At 36.6% G+C, this 16,725-nt stretch overlaps 3 protein-coding genes across 5 annotated transcripts; 1 reads left to right on the top strand and 2 right to left on the bottom strand.

Annotated features, from left to right (window-relative positions):
• Nucleotides 1-628: 628 nt before the first annotated feature.
• Nucleotides 629-3,009, bottom strand: zgc:113184 (uncharacterized protein LOC553745 homolog). 3 transcript variants are annotated; one of them, XM_027027974.2, is made up of 5 exons: nt 2,888-3,009; nt 2,288-2,411; nt 2,014-2,157; nt 1,710-1,927; nt 629-1,188 (listed from the first exon to the last, which is right to left on the bottom strand). In XM_027027974.2, exons 2-5 carry the CDS (start codon nt 2,397-2,399, stop codon nt 1,015-1,017), a joined length of 648 nt encoding a protein of 215 aa, XP_026883775.1. In that variant the 5' UTR covers nt 2,400-2,411; nt 2,888-3,009; the 3' UTR covers nt 629-1,014. The 3 variants fall into 3 exon arrangements, with proteins under 3 accessions (XP_026883775.1, XP_035376104.1, XP_026883776.1); XM_035520211.1 differs by having other exon boundaries at nt 2,288-3,004; XM_027027975.2 differs by lacking the exon at nt 2,014-2,157 and having other exon boundaries at nt 2,288-3,005.
• Nucleotides 3,010-3,167: 158 nt separating this feature from the next.
• Nucleotides 3,168-10,654, bottom strand: LOC113588685 (LETM1 domain-containing protein 1-like). Its single transcript, XM_027027973.2, has 9 exons — nt 10,387-10,654; nt 9,912-10,045; nt 9,218-9,333; nt 5,661-5,743; nt 5,233-5,419; nt 5,023-5,124; nt 4,682-4,834; nt 4,406-4,502; nt 3,168-4,266 (listed from the first exon to the last, which is right to left on the bottom strand). The coding sequence occupies exons 1-9, from the start codon at nt 10,446-10,448 to the stop codon at nt 4,193-4,195; spliced, it is 1,008 nt and encodes a 335-aa protein (XP_026883774.1). The 5' UTR covers nt 10,449-10,654; the 3' UTR covers nt 3,168-4,192.
• A 1,048-nt stretch (nt 10,655-11,702) lies between these two features.
• On the top strand, nt 11,703-14,729 carry cnpy2 (canopy FGF signaling regulator 2). The gene is made up of 6 exons (XM_035520414.1): nt 11,703-11,784; nt 11,937-12,056; nt 12,501-12,616; nt 12,730-12,927; nt 13,260-13,356; nt 13,655-14,729. Exons 2-6 carry the CDS (start codon nt 11,960-11,962, stop codon nt 13,696-13,698), a joined length of 552 nt encoding a protein of 183 aa, XP_035376307.1. The 5' UTR covers nt 11,703-11,784; nt 11,937-11,959; the 3' UTR covers nt 13,699-14,729.
• The last annotated feature ends 1,996 nt before the right edge of the window (nt 14,730-16,725 follow it).

The raw sequence follows: 16,725 nt of genomic DNA, 5'->3' as shown, positions 1-16,725 counted from the left end.
AGAAATACCTTTACAATATAATCTTATGCGAGTTTGTAGTGCGTTACTGCCCTCTAGTGGGAAACTTTAGCGTATTAATCGCGCTGTGCTTCGTACCAGTTGACATAGGTTTCTTTTGTTTTTACTCAACGGGCCTTCAAACAAAACGTTAATCCGCCAATTCTGCGCTCGATTTGAAACATACTATTTCAAGCATAAGATCAGACCTATTAATCTACAATCCCAATTATTTCTGGACGAAAATATGAAAAGGTAGGAAAAACACTTTGACCTCAGTTCTATAAGTACACATATAGATTGCCTATAAAAAAAAGACCTTGCACTTTCCAACAGCAGTAAAGCACAGGATGACATATTGATGTGTCCATCTTGATTACTGTTGAGCCTGTGTATCTACTTATAAAGATATCATCTCAGATATCATCTTTATATATTTTTGTAAAGAACTTTTTCCTCAAATTGTTTTTGTACACTTGACATCTAGTTTAAGTGCATTTAGATGAAAAAGTACTGCTCATTGATTTAACATCACCTTCAATACACTATTTTTGACAGTTAATTATGTGGTTTAGTTGCATTTAAACATTCACTACTTCATGCCAAAAAAAATGAATACACCTCCAATGAGTCAACTCTATTTTTACATTTATGTATCTTATCCAGAGCAACTTACAAAAAGACTTTGTCCTCATTTACTCTAAAATATATCCTTACCAGTACAGTAGGTTAGAGTTCAAGATACCATTGAACTAGAATACTGATTTTTTAGCATTTTAAATTAATACATTTGATTGTGATCAATAAATTAAACATTCAATAAATTCAGTAAACATTAAATGTTATACATACAGTTCAATTATACTTTACACTGCTGATTCAAAACAAATTTTACATATGTAAGCAATATATGAATCATTAACCATCTTGACACAAAGCACTATAAAAGTCAGCTGCAGTTACTGCCAAATAGTTGCTAGTAGAGGTTGCTAATAATTCCGAAGACACCATTTCCATTCAGGGGACGTGGGTATTAAGGTGGCGAAGGAACTCTCCCCTTGTTGTGGTGTGTCCAGGGAACACGGCGTGGCAGAATTCACACACCTGGGATTGCAATGTGACCCTTGACATCAGCAGACCCCCTGCTTGGCTCAGTAACTCACTGTTCAGGAATGAGGAGGACCATGGTCTCTGAAACACACAAAACATCACAGGATTAAGCACATGGAAATGTCCCGTATGAAATCCTGATAAACATGAAAACCTGATGCTGCAGCATACTTAATGGCAATAGAAATATAGCAATATTTTTGCTATATAATCTTATGGGAACTTGTAATGGGTTTGTGGTGTTCATTAGCATTGCTGCAAATGCACAAGAATCAGGAAGAGCAGTTAATTTTCAAGTCTTAGGCAGGAATGACGAACAAAAAAAAAAAAAAAAAAAAATATATATATATATATATATATATATATATATATATATATATATATATATATAAACTAAATGTTGAATACATTTTTTTTTTCCAGATGTTTAAAAGACAAAATTTCCAGACATGATTCACAGGACAACAGACATAAGGACATTAAACCAAAGGTACACATCATTACATTTCAAAAAACAGAATTAGGCTAAAATAGCATATATATATATATATATATAAGGAAGTGAAATAAAGCAAACACAAGAGAAACGGTTAACTACTTACCCTTTGCTGTTTAGCTGCTTCACTGCTGTGCCAATGCTGCTCAACCTGTCTTAACTCATCAGTGATACTGGCCTCTGATGACCCTTGTTGTCTTGGAAAACCCACAGAAGTTGCTTCATCATGGCTGTCTTGTCTTACTTCTCCCCACATAGGGTCAAACTGCAATCTATCAATTCCTCCAGCAACAGCTGTTATCTCAGAATCATCTGAAGCCAAACCTGAGCAGAATTAAGCACTGTGGGGATAGTGTGATACAAAATGAATGGGGCTGCAATTTGTTCCCCTTTGTATATGACTGCTATACCTCTGGGGTGTTGTAGAGTGTTCTGTATTTGAGATGATTTGGTCTGATGCTCAGGGAAGGCGACTGTCTCCAACACATCATGTGTGCACTTAAGTGGGTTAGAAACTAAGCCATCAAGTTCCCCATTCGAAACAGGGGCTGAACCTGAGGGCAAACCATCTTGGCATTAAACTAAATTTAAATGGATTGTGATAGGTTGAAACTATAACAAATCTATAAATTAGGTAAACATAACACTATTAAAATCAGTGGTGTGGCGGGGACAAGGGAGTACCTTGCTGTCTTCTCAGTGCCTCGGTAAGATGTCGCAGCATTGCAGCTTGTTTTAGACATAGGGATTGCAGACGGAGGAATTCCTGATACAAGGCTGTGTACGCTTCCTCCATCTCGCTCCAGATCTGTTTTTATTTATATCTGTATGTATTTATTTCCCAGTGTACTACAAGTTGCTGCTCAGCGATTGCTACAGGTTAGCAGCTTGCTGCTCGTGTCACTCGAGTCATTTGGCTGGTTCAGACGGCAAACGAAAGAGCAAACTAAAAAGGGAAGCTCGAATCCCGCGATGTTAAATCACTAGCGGTTGTCAGATGTTTTGTTTTTACACTACAAAGTACTTAAAATGGGCTACACCTGAGAATAGAACCAAACCTAACCGACCCAAACATTTTATTTAGAAAATGGTCTAACAGTAGTTGCTCGTAGTTTAAAACCTTTAAACTGTACTAACCGCTTTAGCGTTAAATGTTCTCTGAGAAGCTATGAGCATAAACCATTCCAAACTCGTGAAGACTACACTGAATGCGGTGAAGATTAGATCCGAATTTTCAGCCGTGGTAAAGAAAAACAGTAAAACACGAAGCTGTTACGTACATACCAAACTCAAGCGCTCATGTCCTACTACATAATTCAAAAACGTAACTCTTTAACTTGAGTTTCTTCTCAGCCGTCGCAGACTCAAACAACTGGAATCAGGAACTAAAGCCACAGGCCTACTGTATCGTCCGTTGGATCACGTAGCACCCACACAGCAGGGAAGTGTGTTTGCGGCTGGTGGTGGAGCATTAGAAATGTAATCCAAATAGCCTCTTTCAATTTTTCGGTGGATGTAGCTTTAATAGCTTGTGTTAGTCACATCTTAAAAGGTGCTGATATGAAACGTAGGTGTAGGATATTTACTTATGCTGTTATCTAAATTAAAAAACAAGTAGCTATAAATTTTTGTACAACTGTATCATTACGGTCCAATTTAATCAGAGGATTACTGACAAGATTAGTAATTGACCTTTTCTAACCCCTTACGGCATACATTTATTTAATTAGCACACAACATATCCGGACTAGATAATAATACTATTCCAATTAACTCGAACATGCATATTAAAATTTGAACAGTTTAACATAAAAATAACTAATCAAAAGACCTTAAACAGAAGTAATCTGAGAATAACTAAAAATGGTAATATGTCAAACAGTAATTAAATCATCGTCTGAACAAGGAAAGCAGCTATGCAATGAGAGACAGCAAGCTCTTTTTTTTAAAGAACCAGAAGTAAACAGATTTGTGGCAAAGAACTATGTACAACCGAATAATGAAATATTAAAATACACGTATGATTTAAAAAAGTCCAATTGCAAGGATATTGAGCATTTAAACACACACACACACACACAATTTAGGTTTGAACTAAGAACATTAGTAAACAGATACATGGAAACATGTATATCTTAGAAAATGGCTGTACATAAAATATTTGATGTTCCTACTTTTAGTCCATTTCTAAATACAAAGACCCACACATTATATGTCCTTGATAGACTTGGCTTTAATAAAGAAAACGGCAGTGAATTACTTGAGACAGCTTGCACAAGTAGCTTTTTAAGCTACAGCTACTGTGCACGCATACGGTTCATATGTGCAAGAGTGATTTAACATTTTCACAGTCCTTTCAAACATAATGGAAACAAAAAATAAATATTCAAGAGATTATTACTGATCATAACTGGTAAGTTTAGGATTTGGTCCATAATGCAGATAAAACAAAATTTAAATGCATTCACTAATGGAATGTAAAAAGGAAGTGTGTCTGGTGTGTAAACTATAGCAGAAGTGAATCAATTATTTAAATGAAACCCTTCTGCAAACAGGAGGAAGGTGATCTGATTGTTGAGCAGCAATTTTTCATTTACTTTGGGACTCAGGGTAGTTGAGAGTGAGCACTGTTATGCTGTGCAGCAACAGTGAAATTTCTGATTCTGAGGAACAAGGGGAAAAAAAAATCAGAAAGGTCAGATTATGAAACAAATGGAAAAAGCAGCAGTAAAGGATTTTCCTTGTATATTTGAAACACAGCGTAATGGCGGGCATTTTCCTTTGGTTCAGATTCCGGCTTACTGTTGACTTGTGATGAGAACTGCAACCACTGATGAAGCCACTCTCTACACTGGCTGGAACTAAGATGACTGGAATACAGCCCTCGAAAATCACAGGCCTAGTGGTTAGGGAAGCAGAACATCAAAGAACAAAGTCAAAATAAGACCCCGAAGCCTCTCAAATTAACAAATTAAACATTGAATTGAAAACAATGGCATCAATAAAAGTACATGCACCAAGTCAGGATGTTTTTTATTTTATTTTTTTTTATGAAAAATATGACGAAGAATTTCTAACCCGTCTCATTTCTTCATCAGTTAGCTGTTTTAGGCCTAGACAGTTTAAAGCACTGTCCAGATACAGCAGGTCCAGGGCCTCCTTGGTGAGACGCCTGCGCACCAGGAAACTGGGCAACCACACAATTCTAGGGGTCTGAGAGCCCAGTGATCTCTGGATGAAAGGGAACAGGAAAAATCAAAGGAGAGGATGTAAAAAGGGGAAAAAGGGGGGGGGGGGGTAAAGAAGGTACACTGGCACAATGTATACATACACATACATATATACAGGCACAATGTATACATACACTTATACATATATACAGGCAAACATATTTGTTTGTAGAAGGCACTGACACTGACCAAGTGACTTGGTTTTAATGACTGCATTCTCAGCAGAGGACCAGAGAAGACCTCACGTACAGCATGGAGTTCAGAAACATCTGGGTGTGCCCCACTCTGAACCTGCGGGGCGTACAGCAGTCACTACAATGACATTTGCAGATGCTTCAGTTTTCCTTGCCAGTACACCACCCTGCAAAACTATTTTAAACACATCCATGGAAACGGCACCTTGGCACACAGGTTCTGGAGCAAAGTACGTTGGGACCAGTTGCTGACATGTGGAGCTGTGCTGGCAATGTTTCTCAGAATCTGTGCCTGGTGTTCAGAGCGCTTTAGATGGGAAATCATCTGGAACTTCCTTTGCTGCTGTGGAGACCAGAAGTGTTGAAACAGCAGCTGCCGTGGAAAAAGGCACCTGAAGAAGATAAGAAAAAGGCCACTTCCCCTAACATCACACTTCAACAGAAATCACGGTTAAAAATGGACACTTTTTATAAACTAAACAAAGGGAATCAAGGGAAAATGACCCCTTCTGATATAAGTACAAACTATTAGTCAGTATTAAACTATTAGTAAAACTGCCATCAGAAGTTATTTGCAACCAAGTATAGTGTATATGAAATATAAAATGTTTTACCCAAATCATACAAACTCACATTAGGATGAACACCAAACAAATGCCAAATGGAGGCAAAGAGATCACAGCAAGTGGAATGGCTTTTATCATGTCCCTTCGAAACTATAGGACAGAAAGGAAGAGAAAGTCTAAATTAATATGACCTTGAAAGTGTCAAGCAGGGAGTTTCAGGACTAACGCCCATGTCAAACTGCTCCTCATGTTTCTCATAGCAGGCTGAAAAATTTGCTGATAGGTGAGATGGCACATTAAATGGATATATTGGATATGGTTTATTCAGCAATTGTGAATTGTGAATTAAAATGTGAATTTGAACACTCCTGACTTCACCTCACAGTGGAAATCCCTTGTCAGTTGTGTGTGTGTGTGTGTGTGTGTGTGTGTGTGTGTGTGTGTGTGTGTGTGTGCGCGCGTATATATATATATCCCCCCCCACTTTTCTTTTCCGCACAATATTGACATTGATCAAAAGACCAATAATGAAACAACATAACAACTGAGTTATTACTACTGCAAATGGAAATCATATACTGATTCATTACCAGTGACTCTCTGCGCCTTCAATAAATGTCAATGTGTAAACCACATAGAAACCTTAGATCCAAACCTTAGAACAAACAGTACATGACTCTGCAGCTATTTATTTGAATTCAGTGGCACAGATACACTACTTCAGAGCATCTCAACATGCTTTCATCTAAACAGTGTACTTACTTTACTTTTCCAAAAAAGGCCTGGGTTCTTTTCAGAAGATTTCCAAGTCTGGGATAAAGACTGAGATTTTGAACCTCCATGTCAATCATATTGCTGTGTTTCAGTGCCGTAACACAGAGGTGGTGTGACTTAGCAATGCGGACAGGCAGGGTCCTCTGACTGCGCTGTTAACAAGAATGCATTCATTTGCAACATAGCACTGGAACCAGGCGACACTGAAGTCAGAGGCTTTTTGGTGGGCTCATGAATAATAATATTAAAATAAATTACTAATACTGTGAGAGATGAACCAAAGCTTGTTTAGGCATTCAACCCTACATGGTTGAGCCTCCAGAGGATATTTCAGTTTTAAAACAAAACTCATTTTAAAAGATCGATAATTTTGTCCACTTCAGTAGTGGAGAAGCTAACATTAAACTCAGCAAGTTACCCTAGGTATGGATATAGTATTGATACCTCTAAGCAGCCGATATAGGTAAGCTTCTGTATTATGTCTTGTTGAAATATAAATTAGAAATTAATCTGACAAAGAAAAAAAGATACATCTTATATTGTATATTTATATGACAACACAGGTTACTTCTTTGAATGAGAGACAGTTGGCACTATTTATTTAGCCATACTAATTATTTGGCACTTACTAGATACTTGGTTTCATTTTCAACAATGACAATGTAAATTAAACTTGTTAGCTAGCTCACTATGAAACTCATCTTAAGATGATATGGCATCAACTGACAAAAAATGGATAAAAATCTCACAGCATGGCTAAGCTAGATAATTACAGGTTGTGGTTGTGATGCCAATAAGGTTGGAAGTGCCACTCTATTTAGTGTCAATCGCTGAACAAAGCCTGCTCAGAAGAACACTGAAGTCATGCATCATACATCACTGTCAGCAGAAGTCTACTCAGTACACTACTGAAGTCATGTCAGCTTCTATGAGCAGAAGGGAAAGTTCTATCATTTTGGTATCAGCTGATGACATAACTACATCATAACCTGCATTACCAGGGAAAGCCCTTTTTTCTGATTTCATTCTGTATATGGAAATATGTAATGGCATTGTAAAAAATGCACTATACAATTATAATACACACAGGCAGGCATAAATACAGCGTGTGTGTATGTATATGATTTATATATATATATATATATATATATATATATATATATATATATATATATATATATATATATATATATATATATATATAGCTAAATATAACAACTTTACAAACTAGTTAAACGAAAAATGTGGCTAGTGTGAAAACCTAATAATGGAAATAACCTAGAAGTGAAAAAAAACTATAGTAATACAATTTAAATAACTTACAGCTGGAAAAGAATCATGTTCACTACAATTTCAATATTAATGTAACTATACTATTTCAATTATCCTAACACAATTTCAATACTAATATTACAACAATTATACACTATTCCAGCATTATAATATAAAAACTGCTATTCAAATCGAACTTTATATCACTCGACTACTACACTGGTAAAGCATAGTGGTTTGGGTGTTATTTATTTATTAACATGCTGCCAGTCTAATTACATCAATTCAGTGCACAGTAGCATTAGTTCACATGCAGGTGTATTCATACTTCGGATCACTGATGACCTCGTAATTAAATGTATCCAATGATATTCGACAAAAATGTCCACAGGACAAAACATATAAGCTTTTAAATGTTTTGATTATAGCAGGATGCGACAGAGGCAATTTTCAAAAACTTCAAACATAATAAAAATTGCCTACATCCCCTTCACAGCCTGTAAAGTTACAGTTCTGAACAGTCTGCCATTTTCAGTGTTGGTGGTCCATTGTCATTTTGTTTTTCACAATACTTGCAGAACTGTATAAGTTTTGCATGTTAGGTGTATGCAAATTTTGGCTGCATAAATATGAATCAGTCAAGAATTACGTAACAGTTTAGGATTTTGGAATTGGCCTGAATTTGAAGGAGTACACAACAGCATTTGAAGTTCACGGTACATCTGTTCCATGTACTGAACTCTACTTATTCAGCTATGTCAACTATGGCACCTTTAAGGCTTATATTTTGCTGGATGGGTTCACTATAATAGCCAAGTTTTCAGCTTGTTCTCAGGACCCACTGACAATAATGCCCCAACTCAGAGGTGCAGTTTATGCAGTAAAATCCCAGTAAAGACTACCTCAGTTTTACTGTGCCTCCTCCAACAGACTCATTCAGCTCATAAACCAATTTGTAATCATATTTGTTAGTTTTTTTTTTTGTTTTTGTTTTTTTTTAAACAGTGTATTATTAGTGACACACTGGGCCAAATTCATAAAACATACTGCTAGATTTAATGCGACATTAAAAGCAAGGAGCAAAATGGTAACATACGTCCTCATTTATAATTGTGGATTGCCTGCATATGATTTAACTTTTAAACCACATACTAATATTACTAAAACTGCATTCTCTCATTTAAGGAATATAGCATGAGAGAGACCCTCTCTCAATCATACATCCATCTGTATGATTATGATTTAAGAAATTGAGCCATGCTTTTTTTACTTTACAACTACTGTAATGTTCATGGGTCTTCCTGCAGCTATAACAAACAAACCTCAACTTGTACAATGTATATACAATTAATAGATTAACAGTTTTATGAAAAAGGTTTTTAACTGCTACTACTCTCCCTTTGATCTATTCTCCTAGGGTGAAAAAAAAGTCAGATACTGTATCTCCAAGGCAGCTTTAAAATTAAATACCATGAAGCACATTTTGCATGGTGCAGAGTGGATAACATCAAGTTCTATGAATCTGGCCCATTGTTTATAGAGGTTCTGATGTGAAATATTTTGAAGACACAGCCTTACCAAAATTAGCCTCTCCATTTCTCGGTATGGGAGCTGTCTGTAATGGATGCTGTTCCTACAGATGTTCCTCCGTATCCTTCTAATTTCTTTTACATCTTCAAATAGGAGCTGAAATCCTAAAACAAATTGTGTTCAAAACATTAAGGACAACTCACATATCTGCTGTACTGCTGTTATACTGATTCACATGCGGTGTGTAAAGGATACCATAGGTCTTTCCTTCACTTTTTAAGACTGCTCTCAGTACAACCACAAATACCAAGAACACTAAAACTGATCATCTAACTATGTGCAGTCATTGTCTTTATGTTTACAACTATGTGTAGATACACCAAACTCCAATAGTGATAGTGTAGATGCTTTGCAATAATATGTATAATATCTATTTTTATTTTCACCTACTGTTCCATTTTTAAATCTTATTTATATACAAACAATTGTGTTTACATTCAGTGCTTCTGAGGCTATTATACCATCCCCTTTGCTGCTGTCACATTGCAAATTTTCCAGCTGCAGGATTAATAAAAAATTCTTATCTTTTTTCTGAGTCAGTGAACTCCACCCGCACCCGCACCCCTCCTCACAGTCCTATTTTATTTATGTGACAAGTGCTAACGACTTCAAGCGGCAGGCATGTAATATCAAATTGCACAGGTATATAGGAATCAATTCTAGTAGATCAGGATATACATACCTCTCATTAGGGTGTGGTATAAGACGTAAAACCGAGGGAATCGTTGTTCCAATACTCGCTCATACTTCTCAGTTACTCTCTTCAGTATACCCAGCCTAGCTGGAGACGTTGAGTAACAGCTAGTGGAAAATATCCTTAGGTGCAAGACAAAATATATATGCATTATGTTATGGAAAAGGCCAGTGTCATATTGCTGACGGTTGCTGCTATGACGTTTGCAAGGTTTTAGGTTCTGCATGTTCACATAAAATTTAATTGTAATTACAGTGTCATCTGAAGTTAACTATGTGCTTATCCTATTGGCCATATCTAAGGACTAACGCTAAGTATATTACATCGAAAATCACCGAATCCAGTTTAACGTCAAACCGGCTTCGCCAGATAATGTTACTGAAACAGCTTAGCTAGCTAGTCAGCTTATGTGTGGGGTATCGTTCTCTGGCATGTTTTAGTGCAAAATTATACAGGTAGGTACCTTAATGTGAAGTTGGTCCATCTTCCATACATAAAAACAGCGTGCTTACAGAGTCGAAGCATGATAAATGAGCACAAATATTAAAACCCTTCACTGACGTTTGACGGTGCAAAAGTGCATATTCGAGTTAAAATCCTTGCAGATGTTCGAGCAACACAAATTTCAACCTGTGTTGCGCAAACTCTTCTATCAAGTGCCTGCAAAACAGCTATTGCTTATGAAAAGCCAGAAATTAGTGATGGGCAGACGATGCCTTGTGAAGAGCTTCTTCCTGATTGTGCTGGTAAAAGATCCTGAGCATTGGAGTATTGAAAGACGATCATTACAACAGTGACACCTGGTGGTTGTCCGAAATTATAACGGTCATAGGTTCAAAACTGCACATCTCAACAAACTCTACAACACTCCACCGTTTTCAAATTTCATAAAAAAAGATCTGATGATGATCAGTAATGACGTTTAGCCATTAACGTTCTGCAATTGAGTGTTTAAAATAGTTTCCCTTTCTATGTGAAAATGTAATACATTAAAATGTGGCAAATTATACTGGGAGTCAACGGGTTGACATATTCCGAAACTTTGGAACCTTTCTTCCCCCTTTTTGCTTCCATATTTTCTATATTTCCAATTTTGTAGTAAAAGATATCTGGGCATATTACACCCTCATTGTAGTCTGCAAATTATAGAACAATCCCACACCCACCCAGTGTTTCGGTGACGTTTGAAGCTTCAACCGTCAGTAGACACGTGGTAATGGTAATTTTGATACACGCTTCGGTACACTGTGTCGAATCAGTGTTCTTTGTAATCTATGTTTGCAATAGTGATACGAGCTTCGATGCCTTGGTACCGAACGTCCCCTATCGTAAGAATGGTAAAATGGCTAGCTAGCTGTTCTGGGAATTCGGTAATTCACTAACGTGACACATAAATATTCACATAGAAATTTACACGAAGAGACGAACATAAGCACTGCAAATAAACTATTCTCAAATTTACCCGTAAGTGTAATTTGTATAAATTAGTTATCCTTTTTTTTTGGCATCTGAATAGTAAGCATGCGCATTCACCTGATGTATTAAATGAAAAATAATTAACAACAAAAAGAGAAAATGGGTAAAATAAAGTTACAATTAATACTGCTCTTAACGTAATATTATACATATTTACTATATAAATAAATATATATAAATAACATATTTAGAGCACTATTTTTCTATTTAAGTAGATATCTAGACAATAGTCTAGATCACAAGGGGTCCTTTGGAGAATCAGGCAAATATTCGGACGTCCCCGGGAAGCAGTCAGTTGTAAACGTCATCAATTTCATCTATTGCTATGGAATAGCGTGGAGTAGACATTTCTTTGTAGCGGTGGCTGAAAATTACATAGCCAAAGGTGCGTGTTTAGATGTTTTGTAGGATCTCTTAAAAATATATTTTTAGTATTACATTTCTGGTTTCTATTATTCAGAAAACTTGGTTAGATAGGTTAGCTAAAACCGCTTGCAGGAAATTATTACAGTTTGAAGTTGAAGCATTTCTTTTTAGGTTTTCCTGAGCCAAGAGGAGAGATGGCGAATCAACAGTATATCATCTTTCTCTGTGGAATGTTGGCTTTTAACGTATTAGTACAAGGACGAAGGCAGAGTCAAGATATCAAGTGTGGAGGTATTGTCAGTGTTTGAATTAAACTGGTCAGAATCTCTAAAAATGTTCATACACATGTGTTTATTTCCCTTATACGCACTGCTCTGCTTCTTTGCACAATCATTTGGGTTAATTGAGGTTCACAGTTAGAAAGGTAGTGGGATAGTGGTAGCTCAGTGGTTAAGGTACTCGACTAGTAATCAGAAGGTTGCCAGTTCAGGCCTGAGCACTGCCACATTGTGACACTTGCTCCTTGAGCAAGGCCCTTAACCCTCAGTTGCTCAAAATTGTAAGTTGCCATGGATAAAGGTATCAGCTAAACGATGGGCTATTTTTCGTTTTGTCTATCCGTATACTACCACAGTAAATGTACTAGATGTAAAGGCTTAAATAGTGTACATTTGTACTGTTTTGGGGGAAAGACTACATTTGATGATGTATGCCCACTGTTTACACTTATTCCAGCTTGCAGAGCATTAGTTGATGAAATGGAATGGGCCATATCTCAGGTAGATCCTAAAAAAATGATCCAAACGGGATCATTCAGGATAAATCCTGATGGAAGCCAGTCTGTGAAAGAGGTACGAAATTTTATTTTATTTTATTTGTGCTATCGCTATGATGCAGTTTATAGTTTTTTTCTATAGCTCCCCCCCCCCCCATTTTTTATATACATCTCCCATTTGTGGGTCAGGTTCCTTTAGCCCGTTCTGAGGGCCATCTACTTGAAGTGATGGAAGAGGTGTGTGAGAAGATGAAGGATTACGGGGAGCATGTGGATTCGACGACTAATCGCAAGATCTACATGCGACACACGTCACACGATGGCACAGCCATGGACCTCTCCGATGTGACCTTGGACTCGAGAGTCAGCGCCAATTTAAAGTTTGCTGTAAGAATTATTTTCCTTTACTTTCATACTGGGTTTTGCATTAAAATCTAGATTTTTTTTATCTATAAAATCTAAAACAAAGTGATAGTAAATGTAGTTATGTATATTGGATGTATTCCATGCTTGAGTTTAAATAATTGAAAAGCATTTCTGCTATTGATGACATTTATATTTTGGTCATAATTATTGACCGAGAAAGTCACAGTTCAAAAGCAGATACAAATTTGAAAGGCATCAACACAAGCAATTTGGCAGAATTGAAGTACTGGTATAGAACTGAAGTATAGTCTCCCCCCCCCCCCCCCCCCCCCCCCCCCCCCCCGCTCCTACAGTGTGAAACAATTGTTGAGCAGAACGAGGATGAAATAATTGAATTCTTTGCTCATGAGACAGACAATGTTAAAGACAAGCTCTGCAGCAAGAGAACAGGTATTGCATTAAATCCACATTTGAATACATTTGTAGTCTTTTAATATGCACTTTTTCCTTATATTCTTTATAATAATTGCCTTTGGATGAAAGTAACATTCAATTATATATATATTTGAATGTTGATTATTTACTTTATATTAGGCTTTTGGGAAAGTTTAGGAAGTTTACTTTGATAGTTGTACAAACAGCATTATGATCTTGAAAGAACCATGTTTTTTAATGCTTAAATATTGTACATTAATAGCTTACACATTGTTTAAATATACAGTCTAAATAACTTAAATTCTGCTTACAGATCTTTGTGATCATGCACTGAAGATACCTCATGATGAACTATAACAATAACATCACAACATTATCTAATATGGAAAGATATAGCAGAGGATCAGTAATCTCACTCCAAATCCAAGTTTGTCATGTAGTGACTGTCTGGGGCCACTAGTTAACAAGTAATCTGATCAGAGCCAGGTTTTCCAAAAGTATTGTAGCATAAAGATCATTGTTAAATGGTAGAGTGAGTATCAGACTGAACCTTTCTGATCCATAAGATGATCTTAACATTGATGCTTTTGGAAAATGGGGCCCTAACCTTTTCAGGTTCGATTGCATACTGAAATGGCCTCATTTCATTGCATAATTTAGGATGTAATTGAATTTAAAAGCTATTGGCAACAGATCATTGCTTATTTTAGATGTGCATTAAAAAAAAATCTTGTTCTGGTTATGTGTTGTGTACAGATTGACTGACTGTTCTCTGAATTTGGTTTTAGCAAGCCTTGGGTGCTATGGACACACTGCTCATTTTTCTGCTTGTTTGTTCATCCACAGTGAAACACAGAAATGAAATCTAACTTGTATTCCTGTTCACAGTGTTGACAACTGTATGCATTGTTCATTTTGAAAAACTGCCTAGAGTATTGTTTGTGACCTTCCCCACTGTTTACTTTTTACTTGTTTTTTTTTTTTTTTTTTTTTTTGAGTGGCTGCAAGAGCCACATAGAAAATCACCTATCCGTCCTAAGGGTAATACCATATTTCTTTCTTTCTGATGGTCAGATTGATCACTTTCCATGTACACATCACATAGAAAGATGTTAACTGATAAATGTCTGTTTACTTTCTGTAACTTTTTGTTGCTTAATATTTGTAACACTCGTTCCTGTCTGAATTTGTCACTTTTCTTCAAATAAGGATACAATTCCTGTTAAAATTCCAACATTGACCTTCTCTTACTTGTAAATTTTATATCTAGCACATATTTTAAGATGAACATGTTTTCAATTCCAGTGACTTGTAATGGTCTTCCTGAATTGATCAATTTTCTTCATTTCTTCTGCCTTTTTAGTGTAATAAACTATACATTTTGTGTATTCAGGACTTTTTCAATGATCAAACATTGTTACAAGCTGTACAGAGTGATATCAGGTATAATCACATCTTGCATCAAACGTAATTTCTCTCAGTATAAACAATTATATCAATAACTAGCACTGTTAATATGATTGAATTCTCAGAAGTGTACCTATGGGCTGCTAGATTAAACACTTTTTCCAAAATGGCTGTAGGGTAAACTGAGCCAGAGCCTTGGGGATAAATTGAATCAGTGCTCCATCTAAACCCCTCAGATTTACATGAAGTTAAGATATTTGGTCTTTTAATTGGTATTGCATCCTAACAATGAACTGACATTTCATATTTTAGGTGTTTCATCTGAACAGCTGAAAAACATAGGGGTTCCACATCCCTAGGGAGCAACACTAATTGATTGCTGTCATAACCAAGTAGGCCTAATTTTTTTTTAAAATTGGGCTCAAAATGTTGCCATTATAGCAAATATGCCATTATATCAAACATACAGTTGGGAAGCTACACTGAAAGTGAAAATCGGTAAATGATTATCAAAAAAAAAAGTTTCATTAAATTTATCATCATCAGCTTTCAGAACTGTAGACAAATTAGTAATTTTATATTTATTTCATGAACAGCAATACTATTAGTACAATGCGGGATTTAATTATTAATAACAATGTTTGGAATTATACTTTAAAATCTGGTTAATACAATAATAACTTTTCTTTGATGGCTCAATTTACCCTATCAGCTAAAACAGCCTATGCCTAACACGGGGCAAGTTAAGCCACAAAACAACTTTTTTGAGGACCCCATATTTTGTTAGTTACACTGCTAAGGTTTCAATCGACCGAACGCGTGTTGCATACATATTCTTTTGGTTGGATTTATGCCGTGTTTACACTACATGATTGTTGCACTACACAGATTTGCACTCGCCGACAGATTATGGAGGTCGCCGCGAAAAGCTCCATATCGGTAAATCGGCATTCGCTCGCTACGTGTGAATTGTTCATAGGCACCATGCGAGATGCTACATAACTGGACCTGTCGGCGAGTCCAAATCCCACTGTGTGGAAAAGTGCTGCGAACATATGACTGGTAGTGAGCGCTATGTCAATACGGAACCAATATGAGAACTCAATATATGGAGTGAGGGGAAACCTGGGGGAGGAAAGATCTAACTCGCTAGATTTTATCCAGCTCACGTATGGTATTGCGTCATTCTCCGTGTTATTTCTCCCGTATATTTTCGTGACAAAACATAGTTTGGATGCCAGGCCGACTCGCGGGATGGTGAAACCTTTTGTAGTGTGTTATTCCCTGCCGCCAATAAATGTGCAAACACAACGACTACAAGATTCCCGATTACAAAATAGTGAGTTGTGTAGTGTGAACAGTATAGCGATCTGACGACTTTGAAAGTCGTGTAGTGTGCCCATCAAACGGCTCATCTTACCCCACTGTCCCCTATAGATTTTGTCTACGCTGTACTGTATTCTTTACAAGAAACGTAAATATTAACCGTTTATGAATGCATTCTTTTGTAGCATCTTGGGCTTTGTACATAACACCGGTATGCTCCAGTGCATGTCTGCTAAGGCAGAGAAGCTGTCTCGGTTCAAATCAGCTCTGTATTATGGACATGGGTGTAGACCGGCACAAGAAAATGTAGTCAGTACGGATGTGGGGTGAATTAATCTTCAACGAAATTGTCATACTTGAAGTGCACCTCAAATGATATTTTAGCAGTGTTTACGTATAATGTCACCTAGCGGTAGCATATCTAAAGAAGCAAGCAAAGGCCCTAGAACAGATTAGTCTTCAATCTGTGAAACACCATAAACCATCTCCATTTTTGATTTATGATGTGTTATTTGTTTTTATCTCTCTGGGAACAATGACTAGACAGTCATACCCTGTTGGATTGCATCCCTAAACCTGGAAGTTAAACTGGGTTTGTCTTATTCTGTCAAGTGAGCATATTTGGTTGTTTTACAGCATATTTGTGCAGAA

The sequence above is a fragment of the Electrophorus electricus genome, chromosome 20 (assembly GCF_013358815.1).
Source record: "Electrophorus electricus isolate fEleEle1 chromosome 20, fEleEle1.pri, whole genome shotgun sequence".
Classification (NCBI taxonomy): domain Eukaryota; kingdom Metazoa; phylum Chordata; class Actinopteri; order Gymnotiformes; family Gymnotidae; genus Electrophorus; species Electrophorus electricus.
Note: the sequence above shows the minus strand (reverse complement) of the source record. Positions and strands in the feature narration are given on the sequence as shown.

What these genes read in the sequence shown, in the direction of transcription:
- zgc:113184 (XM_027027974.2), bottom strand. Translation starts at nt 2,399, where the DNA reads ATGGAGGAAGCGTACACAGCCTTGTATCAGGAATTCCTCCGTCTGCAA. An exon ending in GGCACTGAGAAGACAGCAAG is followed by an intron (nt 2,158 to 2,287) that starts GTACTCCCTTGT and finishes GTTTGCCCTCAG; the next exon opens with GTTCAGCCCCTGTTTCGAAT. An exon ending in CACTCTACAACACCCCAGAG is followed by an intron (nt 1,928 to 2,013) that starts GTATAGCAGTCA and finishes AATTCTGCTCAG; the next exon opens with GTTTGGCTTCAGATGATTCT.
- LOC113588685 (XM_027027973.2), bottom strand. Translation starts at nt 10,448, where the DNA reads ATGCTTCGACTCTGTAAGCACGCTGTTTTTATGTATGGAAGATGGACC. An exon ending in TCCAGAACCTGTGTGCCAAG is followed by an intron (nt 5,125 to 5,232) that starts GTGCCGTTTCCA and finishes TACGCCCCGCAG; the next exon opens with GTTCAGAGTGGGGCACACCC. An exon ending in CATTAAAACCAAGTCACTTG is followed by an intron (nt 4,835 to 5,022) that starts GTCAGTGTCAGT and finishes CCTTTCATCCAG; the next exon opens with AGATCACTGGGCTCTCAGAC.
- cnpy2 (XM_035520414.1), top strand. Translation starts at nt 11,960, where the DNA reads ATGGCGAATCAACAGTATATCATCTTTCTCTGTGGAATGTTGGCTTTT. An exon ending in TCAAGATATCAAGTGTGGAG is followed by an intron (nt 12,057 to 12,500) that starts GTATTGTCAGTG and finishes CACTTATTCCAG; the next exon opens with CTTGCAGAGCATTAGTTGAT. An exon ending in GCTCTGCAGCAAGAGAACAG is followed by an intron (nt 13,357 to 13,654) that starts GTATTGCATTAA and finishes TTCTGCTTACAG; the next exon opens with ATCTTTGTGATCATGCACTG.